The sequence below is a fragment of the Camelina sativa genome, chromosome 18 (genome assembly GCF_000633955.1).
Source record: "Camelina sativa cultivar DH55 chromosome 18, Cs, whole genome shotgun sequence".
NCBI lineage: Eukaryota > Viridiplantae > Streptophyta > Magnoliopsida > Brassicales > Brassicaceae > Camelina > Camelina sativa.
The window spans coordinates 10,758,407-10,773,137 of NC_025702.1; the positions used below are offsets into that span (position 1 = coordinate 10,758,407).

The following is a 14,731-nucleotide window of genomic DNA, read 5'->3' on the forward strand; positions in this document are numbered from 1 at the left end:
CTCATCTAGACTTAGGATTTCATTTAACAGCTCCTTAAGCCAAATGGCTTGCTTCGCCGCTTCCGTTGCCGCCATAAACTCCGCCTCACACGACGACAATGCGACTGAGGAGAGTTTTTGTGAAGTCCATGTTATTAGTGATGACCCAAAGTAGAACATATGTCCGCCTGTACTTTTCTCGTCATCAATATCGGCGTTGTGACTAGAGTCACTGTAACCTACAACTTTTCTTGACCCATCTCTCTTAAAGAATAGTCCAAAGTTGGTGGTTCCTTTCACATACCTCAGAACTTGTTTAAGTGCTTGCCCATGTGATTCTCTCGGACTTTGCATGTACCGACTTAGAACACTCACGGCAAACGTTAAATCGGGTCTTGTGTGAATGAGATACCTTAGACAACCTATGGTTCTTCGATATCGTGTGGCATCGATCTCAGGTTCCTCTTCAGCCTTTGAGATCTTGACGTTAGGATCCATTGGCACAAGGGCCAAATTGCAATCGTCCATCTTTGTATCTTCAAGTATTCCTCGAGCATAGCCTTCTTGTTTTATTTGAATTCCATCAGCCCCTTGAATTACTTCTATACCAAGATAGTAAGTTAACTTCCCAAGATCCGACATCTCAAATTTCTTTGACATATCTTTCTTGAATTGTTCAATGACATCTCGAGAAGTACATGTTACAAACAAATCGTCAACATAAATTGCCACAATTAAGAAACTCTCCTTGTTTCTCTTTAGGTATACTGATGGTTCCTTCCTACACTTCTTGAAGCCCATCCCTTTAAAAACACTATCGAGTTTTATGTTCCAAGCTCTTGGAGCTTGTCGTAGCCCATACAACGCTTTATGGAGCTTATATACTCGATTTTCTTCTCCTTTCTTAACAAAACCCTCCGGTTGAGTAACATAAACCAGCTCATTTAGTTCTCCGTTCAAGAAAGCAGTCTTGACGTCTAGATGGTGTATCTCCCAGCCGCTTGTTGCCGCAATAGCTATGAGTAGCCTTATAGTCTCAATTCTAGCTACGGGTGCAAAGACTTCATCAAAGTCTATACCCTTTTGTTGAACATAGCCCTTTGCCACAAGCCTCACCTTAAACTTGTTTATCGAGCCGTCCGCAAGCTTCTTGACTTTATAAACCCACTTCACTCCTATGGGTTTAACACCATCTGGTTTATCGACTAACTCCCACGTCTTGTTTCTTACGATTGAGTCTAACTCAGCCTCCATTGCCTTTACCCATTCCTTTAAGCTCATTGCCTCTGTTAAGCTTCCGGGTTCTCCATCTAGAGTAAATAAAAGTTTTTCAACTTCTAGGTCAGCAAGTAAGACGTAATCATTGAGATATCTTGGTCTGTTAATAACACGACCGAATCTCGTCACTATCGGTTGATTTTCAGCTCCCATATCTCCATCTACAGCTTCTACGTTTTCATCATGGTGAATAGGCTCGTGGTAAGGATCGTGATTATAATGTTCGTGATCATGATTATCATTGTCCACATGTTCTTGATCTTCATCATCGTATCCAGCACCATCTTCTATCTCACCTCTATACGTTAGCTTAAACCTTCCAGGTTCTCCTTGGTTTTCAGATTCCTTTGTCAAAGCTGACCAGTCCCACATCTTCTTCTCATCAAACACCACATCTCTACTCACAAGTACCTTCTTTGTGATTGGGTCGTAAAGCCGGTAAGCTTTCGAACCCGGTTCAGTCCCAAGATTAATCACCATTCTCGACCTATCATCTAGCTTCTTTAGATGTGGTTCGGTGATTTTTGCGTATGCGACGCAACCAAACACTCTTAAGTGTTCAAGGTTTGGTTTTCTTAACGTGAGACATTCATACGGGTCTGATTTTGTAATGCCTTTGTTGGGACTCGGTTGATCAAATACGTTGAATGACGTACGGCTTCACCCCACATATCATTCGGTATCTTCATGGCTTTAAGCAAACTTCTTGTCATCTCCATGAGAGTTCGATTTCTCCTTTCTACAACACCCTTTGGTTGTGGTGTGTAAGGTGCGGTTAGGTGTCTTGTAACACCGTTTTCTTCACAGAACATGTTGAAGTCATTCGAGGTAAATTCTCCTCCTCTATCGGTTCGAAAGGTTTGAAGCTTCTTTCCGGTTCTGTTCTCTACCATCTCTTTAAACCTTTTGAAACGATCGAGTGCCTCGCTCTTTTCCCTTAACAACATAACCCACATATATATTGAGAAATCATCAATTAGAACAAACACATATCTCTTCTTTGCTGGTGTCGCTGGTGTAATTTGTCCACACAAGTCGTCGTGTATTAACTCCAAAGCTTGAGTTGCACGGTAGGTTGCTTTAACCGGGAATGGATTTCTGATTTGCTTTCCGGTTAAGCAGGCGCTACACACACTCTTCTCGTGTGATGTTTGTGGAATCCCAACAACCATTTCTTTCTTCACCATGTTGTTCATAACACCAATACTAACATGTCCCAGTCTCGCATGCCATATTTCTGTAGTGTTATCATCTTGTGACAGTAAACACTTAGGATATTCAATCTTCAATGGAGTCTTGTAGAGACGATTGGAAGATCTTTTAACTTGCAAGAGTAGTCTTCCAGCTGGATCCTTTAGTGTCAACGTATCACCTTTCATATTAACTTCACATCCATTCTCGGTTGCTTAACCAAGACTTATGATATTGTGTTTTAATTCTGGTATGTAGTAAATCTCTTTGAGTGATCTTCTCTCACCCATTTTAGCTACAAACGTTATGGAACCCTTTCCCATAATGTTGACGAACGAGCCATCGCCAAATTTTACTCTACCTGTGATAGACTCATCGATGCTTGTGAAGAATTCCTTGTTCCCGGACATATGGTTACTCGCTCCATTGTCTAGATACCAAACGCTTTTGTTATTAGTGTCATAGTTCTTTGGGAACACTTTATCTTCGTTCAAGAATACCACTTCATGAACATATAGTGCATCAGCTTCATGAGTCTCGTTTAGGTTTGTTTCTTGTTGTATTGGTTTATCTGGACACTTCGTTGCATAGTGCCCTGTTTTGTCGCATCGCCAACAAGTAATCTTAGAAAGATCCCTCTTCTTTTGATCTTTCTCTGAGACTTCTCCTCCTTGGCTTTGGTTTTGGTTATTAGATCTCCCTTGACCTCTACCTCTACCTCTTCCGCCCCTTCCTCTAGGGCCTCCTCGGGAGTTACCGTAACCTCCACGGTTATTGGTGTTGGCGAACATTAGTTTTCCTTGGTCTTCACTTGCAGAATTCTTCTTTACTCGTTCTTCATAAGCTTTGATCCTCCCTACTATGTCTTCAAAGCCAGTAGTTTTTAAATCAAGCACTTGTTCAAGAGATGCTACTATGTGAATGAATTTCTCTGGAAGTGCTGACAAAAACATCTTCACAAGTTTTGTTTCATCAAGGGTTTCCCCTAGAGAGGTCGCTTGGGCTGCTAAACCTGACATCTTCCCTACAAATTCATCCACCGTCTCTGAATTTCCCATTGTTAACCGATCAAGTTCAGCTTTTAGGGTTTGGAGTCTCGCTTCCTTCACCCGGTCTGCTCCCTGGTGACGAGACTTGATTGCATCCCATATGCTTTTCGCTAGATTCTGCTCTCCTATTTGTAAGATGAGTGCCTCGGGGATGGATTGGAATATCAGCGTCGTCGCGACGTCGTTTCTCTTTTGATCCTCGTCTCCTGGATCAATTGTCCCCCATACATCACTTACACGGAGTAAAACCTTCATCCGCATCGCCCAAACTGTGTAGTTTGACGTTGTTAACATCAGACATATTGTATCGTCGGAGCTCCAATGTCCTTTGTTCGTGGTGGAGGATTCTGCACATCCGTCATGGTTGATCACACACAGATCTCGATCTCAAAGCTTCAACACAAGCTCTGATACCAATTCAAATCGATAAAACTTGAATTATAAGAAACACTTTTCTTATTGATTTAGAAACTTCACAAAACTAAATCTCTCTCAAGCTCTTATAGAACAACTCTCCATAGACTTGTATTTATATGTAGAGATAAGACAACACCTTATTCTACTTGTATTAGGAAAACCTTACACAAATCCTTATTTGTGATTATCTCTTTAGACAACATTCTAGAAGAGATATCTTGTTTCCTAAGATACTTTGGAATTATCCAACATCTAAAACAGCCACAATATAAAGAAGAACAACACTCAATGAAGATTCAACAGCCAACAAAACAAGTGTCCTCCTAAAAGACAACAAAGAATACGGATAACACCTGAGACGAACACGTAATGAATAAAACATTTATGAAAATGTAATAAAGAGGTAATCAATGATTACATGGAAGAACGAGAAGATGTGAGAGATCTCCGAGGGAGGAGGTCAGAACCACCACCACCTTCGTTTTCAGGACCTTTCTTCCTCCCTTGAAATGAATTACCAGAGAACGAGAGGCTTTTTCTCGATGAACCACCAACACCTTTGTTTGCCATTTCAACTTTTTCCGATCAAATTCTAAAAAGGAAAAAAAAAGACAATCATCAGATTTTGAATATGGTTGCAATTTTCGAATAAACAAAAACAAAATTTCCCAATTGGAACATTACCAAATAATGTTTTCTCTTGGGAAATTTTTGGGAGATATATCAATTTACAGAGAAAAGAAAATTCGAAATGGCAAATTTTTGTAAGATCGATACGAAAGGAGGAGACCGAGAGGGAAAGCAAGAACCAAATCTGCCAGAGGAAAAAATAATTTAATATTAAAAAAAAAAATGCATGGGTGGTGGACATGGAACTTTCCTTCATTTGCCAATCTGTTATCGAACGAAACTACATATTTGCCCTTGAGAGTATTATTTATCAGGCGGGAACGACGACGGTATCATTGTTTTCTTCTCTAATATTGTATTAGGGGAGGTCCGTGCTATTTTTTTATTTTAACTTGTTTTTTTTGTTTATATAGTGTTTATTTGTATATTTGGGTTATACTGTAAATTGGAACTCTTAATAAAGTAATTTTAACTCTTAATTGTAAGAGAATAGACACTCTGAAATATCGGATATTAGTTTTGTAAGAGAATATATACACCGCAATATCGGATAGTAGTTTTGTAAGAGGATGTGTTTTTCAAAATCACTGTCCAAAAGTTGGTTCATGAGTACTCTTGTTTTAATAGAGATAATTTCAATTTTTTAAATGATTATTAAGGAAGCAACTTTAGACAACTTACAAAAATATCTCGCAATTACACACATTTGCTTTTTAGGACGGTTACGAAGTGAAAAAAAATTGTAAAAAACCAATTTAATTTATAGTTTGATAAAATACTTGTTTTAACGGGTTTAACTCAAACTTTTTTATATTTTAAAATTTTTAAGAGTAAATATATTAATATTACTTAAATATTTTATAAACTTTAAATGTATTATAATATTTTAAACTTTCGACAGAGTTCAAATATTTATAATAATTTAAACATTCAATCAAAATTTAAATATTTATAATATCTTAAACTTTTTAAAAAAACGTAAATATATTATAATATGTTTACTTTTTAAAAGTTTAAATATGTTCAAATATATAACCAAATTAAACTGTTAAATTTGGATACTTGATAAATCAAGCTTCCTGCTCATTTATACTCAAAACATATTAGTTATATATTTATATTGATTATGAACTATATTCCAAAAGATTTAGTCGATGTGGGATATACAGTACGGGGGTGTATTCAACTTGATTTGTATAAAACTTACAAATCCTATGTTATTCAATCATGAATTCTTAAAAGTGTATTCAAATCCACTGTTATTGAACTGATGATTTCAAAATTTACTTTAAAATCCACTGATATTCAAAACAGTTTTTGGATTTGGGTTTTAATAAGTTTTAGGGATTCTCGAAGAGTTGGAATGATTTGTTTAGTTAAAAATACAGAAATCCAAATCTCATGGTTTTATGTGGGATTTGAAAGAATTTTAACATAAATTATATCAACTTTCCTAAAATCTATCAAATTTCAAATTTTCTAAATCCCACAAAATATTCCAAAATCATATTTTGAATACACCCCCCTACACTTTTTCTGTAAATTAGTTTACAATTTTACATATATATAATTTCTGAGTTTTTTTATTCTTTCCATCTATTAAAGCGTGTAGAATTAGTAAGAATATGATTTTGGAAAATGTTGGTGAAGAGTGGTGCTATTAAAGCGTATCCACTATTCAAGTGTGTCAACCTGGTTATAAATATGTTGTCGCCCAAAGGGTATAATTGTCATTTAGAGAAATCGAAACTATAGGGTACTTTAATTTAATTAAGCGATTCTTTAATGATTTTTAATGAAAAATGTACCAAATAAAAGTCATAATCCAATTTGAGTGTAGGGATTACTTTTGCTTTAATAGCATAGATATATATATATATATCTCAAAACTGGTACGCCTGCTTTAATTCGTATATCTACGGAAGAAAATTGAAATAAATAATCGATCAGATTGCATATTAATGAGTCAGTATGGTTTATAGATTTTTTTTTTATTAATGAAAAAATAATAATTATAAGAAGGCATATTTCTTCATTAGTCGTACTTTTCGCAAATAAGTGTTTTTTCAAAGACAATTTATTTTGGTTGTCAAGTCTAAGAATTAATGTTCATATTTGTTACGAAAATAAATAAAAAATTTAAATTGTTGTAACAAAAAATGTTTTTAAAAAAACTAAAATTTGGTAGGTGCATTTATATGTTTTTAACGGAAATAATGTTATATTAAATACGATGCAATAACACAACTTTTGAATCTATCAACTATGTATAAATTATTTTATAAATAAGATATTCAAATATTTTAATAATTTATATTATACAAATTAATTAGCCTTTACGTCATTCATAAGGTTAGACATATATATATATATATATATATAGTTTCAATTTAAAATTTTAAAATGTATGAGAAAATTATTTGGTGTTGAAATTCATTTAAAATTAGGCTTATATTGTTTAATCGTCCAACTGAAAAATGCATTTTATATAAATGAAATATCTATTTATAAGGTTTCTTATTTGAAAAACAAAAATGATTAATTTTGATAAGTTAAGTAAATATATATATATATATATATATTATATCAATTAGTATTTAGTGCTTCGAATCTAGACTAATAATAAGTAGGAGCTATAAGGTTCTAAGGCTGTCCACATATGATTTTAAAAAACCAATAGAGATTAACCATTTTATCATTTAACATTTTTGAAATATACAATAGTTTTCTATATTATTAAAAAAAACTGAGTACATGTGGTGGCTATGTTGGTCTTCATGAATTGTACAAATCTTACGAGAAAATAGTCAATTATTTTGGTCTTGGAATTTGCTGAGAATAAGTTTGCGAGGAAGTAGACGAGGAAAGGGAAGAATAAGAGTATAACGAAAAAAATGGACGTTGAAAATAACGATGACAACTACCATGCAAATTTGACAATGAAGATGACGAGAAAGAATACGAAGAATAAATGCAAAAATACAAAGACATGAGTGGTGGCGTTCAATTGAATAAGAGAAAACAAAAATGGTTCATGATTCTTTTTATCAGATTTGATTCTTAAACACAATTGATGTTCATATATTTTTTAAGTCACTCCATAGCTGGTTACATGAAGCATTACAAATTGATGAAACTGTATGAGCTATGACATTGATGAATTTTTAATTGCTTAGATCGTTGAGCATACTTTCAAGAGCTTGTATTGAGTTTCTGAGCATAACTATAGCGTGGATTAATTTCCGAGTGCAAACTTATATTGATGTACATACCTGCCAAGATGTTTTAATCTTATGTTTGTTTAGCAGAGCTGAGGCAACGTGATTTCATGTTCCGCCTCTTTTGTGAACCAGACGCACTAACTAGACGCATATGCAAAATTGGTTCATGATTCATTTGATCAAATTTGATTCTTAAACATAACTGAATATAAGAAAACAAAATTGGTTCATGATTCTTTTGATCAGATTTAATTCTTAAACACAATTGATTTTTATATTTTTTTAATTGTGTATTTGAAATAAAATTATTGTCTTAATAATAATTTAAAGTTTTTATGAGATAATATTTCATAACTATCATCAATTGTATATAATTTCATCTAAATATATCAAATAAATCCATGCGTAGCGTGAGTTCAAAACTTTGTAAATAGTATTAAAAAATTAAAGTGTTTGGGAAGAAGAATAGTATAATTTATTAAATGAAAAATCTCTATATAATTAAAAGAGAAGTACATTTGGGTAAATGTCTGAAATCCTCTTTATATTTACAGTAATTGCCATCCAATTTGATAAGAAGGACTAGCCTTTTCGAAATTGAAAGGGATACAAACGTCAGAAAAAAAGGAGAATCAATTACCCGACCCGTTTAATCAAAGGTCCGCGTGTTTTACCAAGCCCGACATGTTGGTGGATGATATGTCTATATTTTGTCTCTCCTTAGCATATATTTATCATGCATTTAGCTAGGATAACACATTGTTTTGCTTCATTTTCTAGTCCTTTATATACACTTTGCATGTTTAGGTAGTTCTTGCATCATCCTTGCATACATTTTGCATTTTGGAGTATTTCAGGTATTTAGGAGACGTTGGAAGCCATTCTCGTCCGAGCCATTGTCGTCCGAGCCATTGTCGTCCGAGCCATTGTCAACCGAGCCANGATAGTTTGCTTGTGGTATGTTAAACACTCTATAGACTAGGATACTCCATCAACATCAATTACTCCCATCCTTAGGACTTCTTTCTTTANCGTTCCACTCGAGTGGGATTTAGCTTTCGACGTCTTCATCAAAGTCGTAGGGAATCGAGTTATCTTTCTAACTCCGTTTATTTCAAGCCAATCGGAGCTGTGGTTCAAGAGTTATCATCGTTTTAGTGAATGCGTATACACCACGCTCGAGCCATGCTCCCCCGCCACGCACTCCAGCTTGTTTGATCGAGCCATGCTCCCCCGCCACGCACTACAGCTTATCTGATCGAGCCATGCTCCCCCACCACGCGTTCCATTCGATGCGCACGGACTCGATCGTACATGACGGGAAGAAAGACGTTTGGTTTCACACGCTTCAGGAGATTACCAAACCGACGCTTTACCTTGTCGTTTTAAGTTTTAGGGCTTTCCATGTTGGACTACTATATATACATTTTGTTAAGTCTTTTCTGAGAGGAATCTTTTATCTCGTTTTGTTCTGAAGGTTTTACCCTAGCCACCAAAAAACGTTCTCAGACTTTGTATTCCGACACCTTTGAGTTTATTCAGTATTTTCATTTGATTTCTTTAACAAGTTGTTCTTTACTTTTAAATCTATCTAAGAATGCTTGTTTCAATGTTTTCTGGGTTTGCATCCTTGATGATGATTTTCGGATCTGAGTAGTGTAGTAGTTCTTGAGGATGAGATAGATTAGGTGGAAGATCTTAGGATGTAGAGTGTTTAAGTTTTGATTTGTATTATTTCCTTCTGGACTAGAGTTAGAAATACTTGTTTCTCTCTGATCAATTGGAACTAGGTTTTAGACATTTCCGCACCCAAAAGGTGTTCGATGAAATGTCTGACCAACTAGTGCCAGAGACTTATGTTCCTAGCCTAAGAGATTAGTTGTCTAGGATGTTTGTTGACGTGAATGAACTTGTTTTTCATACCATGCTTGATCATGTTTCTCTAGCGAGAGCTAGGTTTGGAAGTGGTTGAGTTTGAGTAGCTTCTGTCAAGAGATTGGATTAGCTAAGTTGTGATGTTCATTGTTTAGGGATAGTTTGCTTGTGGTATGTTAAACACTCTATAGACTAGGATACTCCACCGACATCAATTACTCCCATCCTTAGGACTTCTTTCTTTCTGATTTTTATTACATTCCTGAGACTGTTTCGTTTCTTGATTTTTAGTTCATGCTTAGACTCGTCTCCGTTTTCATTCATTTTAGTTTCTCGTCATGCATTCTCGTTTCTAGTTCTGTGACTCATTTCCGTTTTTGTATTGTCATCATTCTAGGACTGTTAGACAAACACTCTATTTGAATTGGCTTGACTTGTGATTTCTTGATTGCATCTTAATTGTTAGTAAAGTTTCCCAACTGGATTGACACCTTAAGTATTATAACTGCATAAGGTTAATTGAACCTACTAGGAGACACAAAAATCTTAGTATCAGTGGATCGGGTCAGCGAAATCGGATTATCTAACCCAAAATAAATTCAATTTGGTTCAATTTAAATTTGTGATTAAATTTTAAACTTCTTCCTCCTGCAAAACACGAAAGGAATATTCTTATCATATATTCGAGTAGTTTAAAACATTCATAATCAATCATATACTCAATCAATCACGCCCTAAATAATCTCTTCATAATGTCAAAAATATCCTAAATTGTTACGATCATATATTGAATCTTTCCCGTAAATCAATCATCATTCATTCTAAATTAGCAAACTATCCTTTTCTGTTAAGCGTATCCAAGATTTTTTTGCCTTCACAAAGAAATAACATTAATACTTTTTAACCTAAACCCTAAACTACTATTCATTTATAAATATGGTTATCAAACTCACTCTGAAAATCATCAAAACACTTACCATTCCTCCTTTAAAAGTCGCTAAACACACAACAAGTATTGGCAATGGCTGCATCCTTTGCATTCCTCCGAGATGATAATTAGCCTTACCAGAGTTCATGGAAAGTTCAAGTTCGGGTTCTTCATACCTAGAAGACGTATACAGAAAAGTTTGGTGAAACCTTGGACATGGTATTCGCTAACGTTCAAGTGAAGTGAGTAAAAAGAATTTAATTTAAAACTATCACCATTTTGTACACATGCATATTCAAGTTTTATTCTTATAAAACTTACCAAATCTAATGTCATTTCAGGGTTTAAAGATCCACGCTTCCGTAAAAATAATTTTATGAACCGGTTCGAAACAAGATCATTCGAGGAGAGTGGAGATCAGTTGAACATTTTGGCTTAAGTATTTGCAGTGGTCAGTTCAAACCAACACATCATCGATATACGAAGTGAGTTTGATGACTCAAACCATTGTCATGAAGAAATAGAAATCATCAAAACATTTAATTTATTTAGTAACTTATTTTTAAAGTTCTTTGGCTGATTGAATGAAATAAACCCCTTCTTTTTCTGTTCTAGAAATCATAAAACAATGCAATTTATATTTAACTTATTTTAAACCACTTCGAAGATTATACTTTCGATACACTAACTTGAAAAATGTATCCAGTTCTGATTTTGCAGGGGTTTATTTCAAAAGTATGAAATGAAAAGCTGAATGTTCAGAATTTCAAATCGTTGGGGACAGACGGACAGTAACTGGAAATACTTAATGTTATGTGTTTTTGAAGTGCGCTAGCAATGTTTAAAACCATCATGTTGAGTACGTTCTATATTTTTTATAATCTGAAGTATGCTTCAATATTGTCTTTTTCATCATCTTGCTGGACTATTCTGTTTGGTTTGGATTATTTTTTTTTGTCTTTATACTATACAGATTGGATCTTTATCAGAGGTTGAATTAACAAAATTAAATTCAGTAAAATTGAGAACCAACCTTTTTAACCTGTTGACGTTGCCGACCATCCTACAACCATATTAGACGATGCACTATCTTCATGGATTTTCATCTGAAACATAATGAGAAGAATAATAGATATTAGAATAGACATAGTTCCTTATCTTTGTGCTTACACATAAAACGAACGGATTAGACAGTTCCTTAACTTTGTGAGTGATTCTCTGTTGTCAATTTGGTGTAAAATTCCATATGTTAAGAAAAAACAGATTATTTGAACACAACTAAATTGAAACAAATAATCACTTTGATTCATATTTAAACTTAAATTAAGGTCTCTGAGATGCATAGTTGCTTAAACGAATACAAACTTACAAAATTCATACTCGATTCTGAAATTGTATAAACCCTAAATTTTGAATTTTATTTTTCATGATTATCAATATATAATCGGAAATTATTGTCATCATATCTACAAATATCTTTTGAGTGATGTTTAATTCGAAAGGGGTAAAATTTGAAGATCAACAACCACAAAAATTACAAAGCGATTAAGTTGTGAATTGGTTAGATACAAACCTCGAACCAACAAGAATCGGGTGTTTCTGTTGGAGTCTCATTTTGATTAATCATACACAAGAGAATCAAGTATGAAAACAAGAGAGGAAAGAACAAAAAAAATAATCGGAAGAAGAAAGGGAAGAGAAGAAGAAGAGAGTTGTTGTGTCGTAAGGTGGAAGAAGAAAATGCTAATGGGTCCTTATGTAGAATTAAAGGCCCAAATGTTAAATGAGTTATTTTGTGATGTTAGAAAAACAATTTCAGTAAGTAGGTTAAGGTTGTAGTATAAATGTTATCTTAAAATATTTATTACATATTTATTTCATGTATGGAATAAACATGTTAAAATAAAATATTTGTTGTAAACTAGAGAAATCGAAGGAGGTTTTCTCTTATTCTTATTATTCATTAAGTGTTCGATAATCATACATATATATAGTGAAGGAGAAACCCTTATCACTTTATGAAAACACTAAACCGACTAAGTCGAAAGGAGGCTGCCGATGGGCCTTCGGCCATGGGCCGTAAACTCTAGGACACACATGGACCGTGTATGGGCCGTGCATGGGCCGGTTATGGATATCCACCATCCAGTGTTTTACAACACTCCCCCTTGGATGACATAACCGTGCAAGCGCAAGGAATGATCTCCGAATGCGCTTGGGGGTGCTGCCTCATTCAAACCTTACTAGGAAAACCCATTGGGATAAAACCATAGTGATGGAAAAAGAGTACAATATGCATTACTCCCCCTGTTCCAAGCATCCCTAGAAGTCCTTAAGTCTTCGCATTCCAATCTGGTGCGCGAGCTTCTTGAATGTTGATGCCGGTAAAGACTTGGTGAAGAGATCGGCTGATTTGTCGCAGGATTGAACTTGTACCACTTGAACTTCTCCAGCCTTCTGTAACTCGTGTGTGAAGAAGAACTTGGGTTATATGTGCTTCGTCCGATCTCCCTTGATGTAACCTTCCTTAAGTTGTGCGATGCATGCCGTATTATCTTCATAAATAATAGATGCTTCCTTGTCATCGGCCATTCCACAATCTGATCGGATGTGTTGAGTCATCGACCTCAACCACACACACTCACAGCTGGCTTCATGCAGTGCTAAGATTTCGGCATGATTAGCTGAAGTCGCTGCAATGGTTTGCTTCATAGAACGCCACGAAATAGTTGTACCACCGTGTGTAAACACATAGCCGGTCTGAGACCTAACATTATGCGGATCCGATAGATAACCTGCATCAGCAAAACCAACTAAACCTTCTTTTTTATAGTTAGTATAATATAAACCCAAATCTAACGTTCCTTGTAGGTAACGTAATAAATGCTTAATACCGTCCCAGTGCCTTTGGGTTGGACAAGAGCTAAATCTAGCTAGGAGGTTCATGGCAAAACATATGTCCGGTCTAGTGTGGCTAGCCAAGAACATTAACGCTCCTATAGCACTGAGGTATGGCACTTCCGGTCCGAGAACTTCTTCATCGGCCATCTTTGGACCAAATGGATCTCTATCCAAATCAAGGCTCCTCACAACCATCGGGCTAGTCAATGGGTGAGCTTGGTCCATATTAAATCTCTTGAGTACATTTTCAGTATATGCCATTTGATGCACAAGGATTCCATCATTTATGTACTCAAGATGCAATCTCAAACAGAATTTTGTCTTGCCTAGGTCTTTCATTTCAAACTCTTTCTTTAGGTATTCAACTGTTTGGGCGATTTCCCCAGAGGTTCCTAGGATATTCAATCATCCACATATACTGCTATTATCACATACCCTTTGTTTGCAAACTTCTCGATAAAAATACATGGACTAATGGGATCATTCTTATAGCCCTCTTTGGCTAGGTACTCACTTAGCCTATTGTACCACATTCTCCCACTTTGTTTCAGTCCATAAAGGTATTTGTTTAGCCTTATGCAGTATTGTTCTCGAGAACCGCTCTTATCCTTGAGCTCTATACCCTCTGGTAATATTATATAAACCTCATTATCCAGTGGACCATATAAGTATGCGGTTACAACATCCATTAACTACAAATCAAGTTTTTCTCTTATAGCTAGACTAGCAAATATCTAAAAGTTGTTGCATCCATCACAGGGGAGTATGTCTCCTCATAATTTATTCCTGGTCTTTGAGAGAATCCTTGTGCTACAGGTCGTGCCTTATATCTCACGATTTCATTATTCTCATTTCTCTTTCTTACAAAGACCCACTCATGTCCTACTGGCTTTATATCGATTGGTGTCCTTAAGATCAGACCAAACACATTCCTCTTCTTTAAAGATTTTAACTCCACGTCAATAGCTTCTTTCCATTTTAACCAATCTTTACTTTGAGTGCACTCTAATATAGACGTGGGTTCATGATCCTCATTTATTTCAAGTGCTATCTTATACGCAAATACTTCATCAATGTCGACATCTTTATGGTTCCATTGTATTCCAGACATGATATAATTGATCGAGATCTCATTATTATCAATACATTCAGGACCTTGAGGTTCTGTGTCCCAAACCTCATTTGGTACCTTAGGATTTGTCGCGGCCATGTCTATCATTTCTTTAACCTCGGTTTGATTTGCACCTTTCTTAGATTTCCGA

General features: G+C 35.2%; 1 protein-coding gene across 1 annotated transcript in view; it reads right to left on the minus strand.

Moving 5' to 3' along the window:
• Positions 1-4,857, minus strand: part of LOC104761047 (CBS domain-containing protein CBSCBSPB5-like) — an 11,540-nt gene extending 6,683 nt beyond the window's left edge. Inside the window, exons 1-2 of the mRNA XM_010484064.2 lie at positions 4,599-4,857; positions 4,333-4,506 (exon numbers count right to left, since the gene is read on the minus strand). Of these exons, the coding sequence (XP_010482366.1) occupies positions 4,333-4,484 (152 nt within the window). The 5' untranslated portion in view covers positions 4,485-4,506; positions 4,599-4,857. The remainder of the gene's footprint in view (positions 1-4,332; positions 4,507-4,598) is intronic.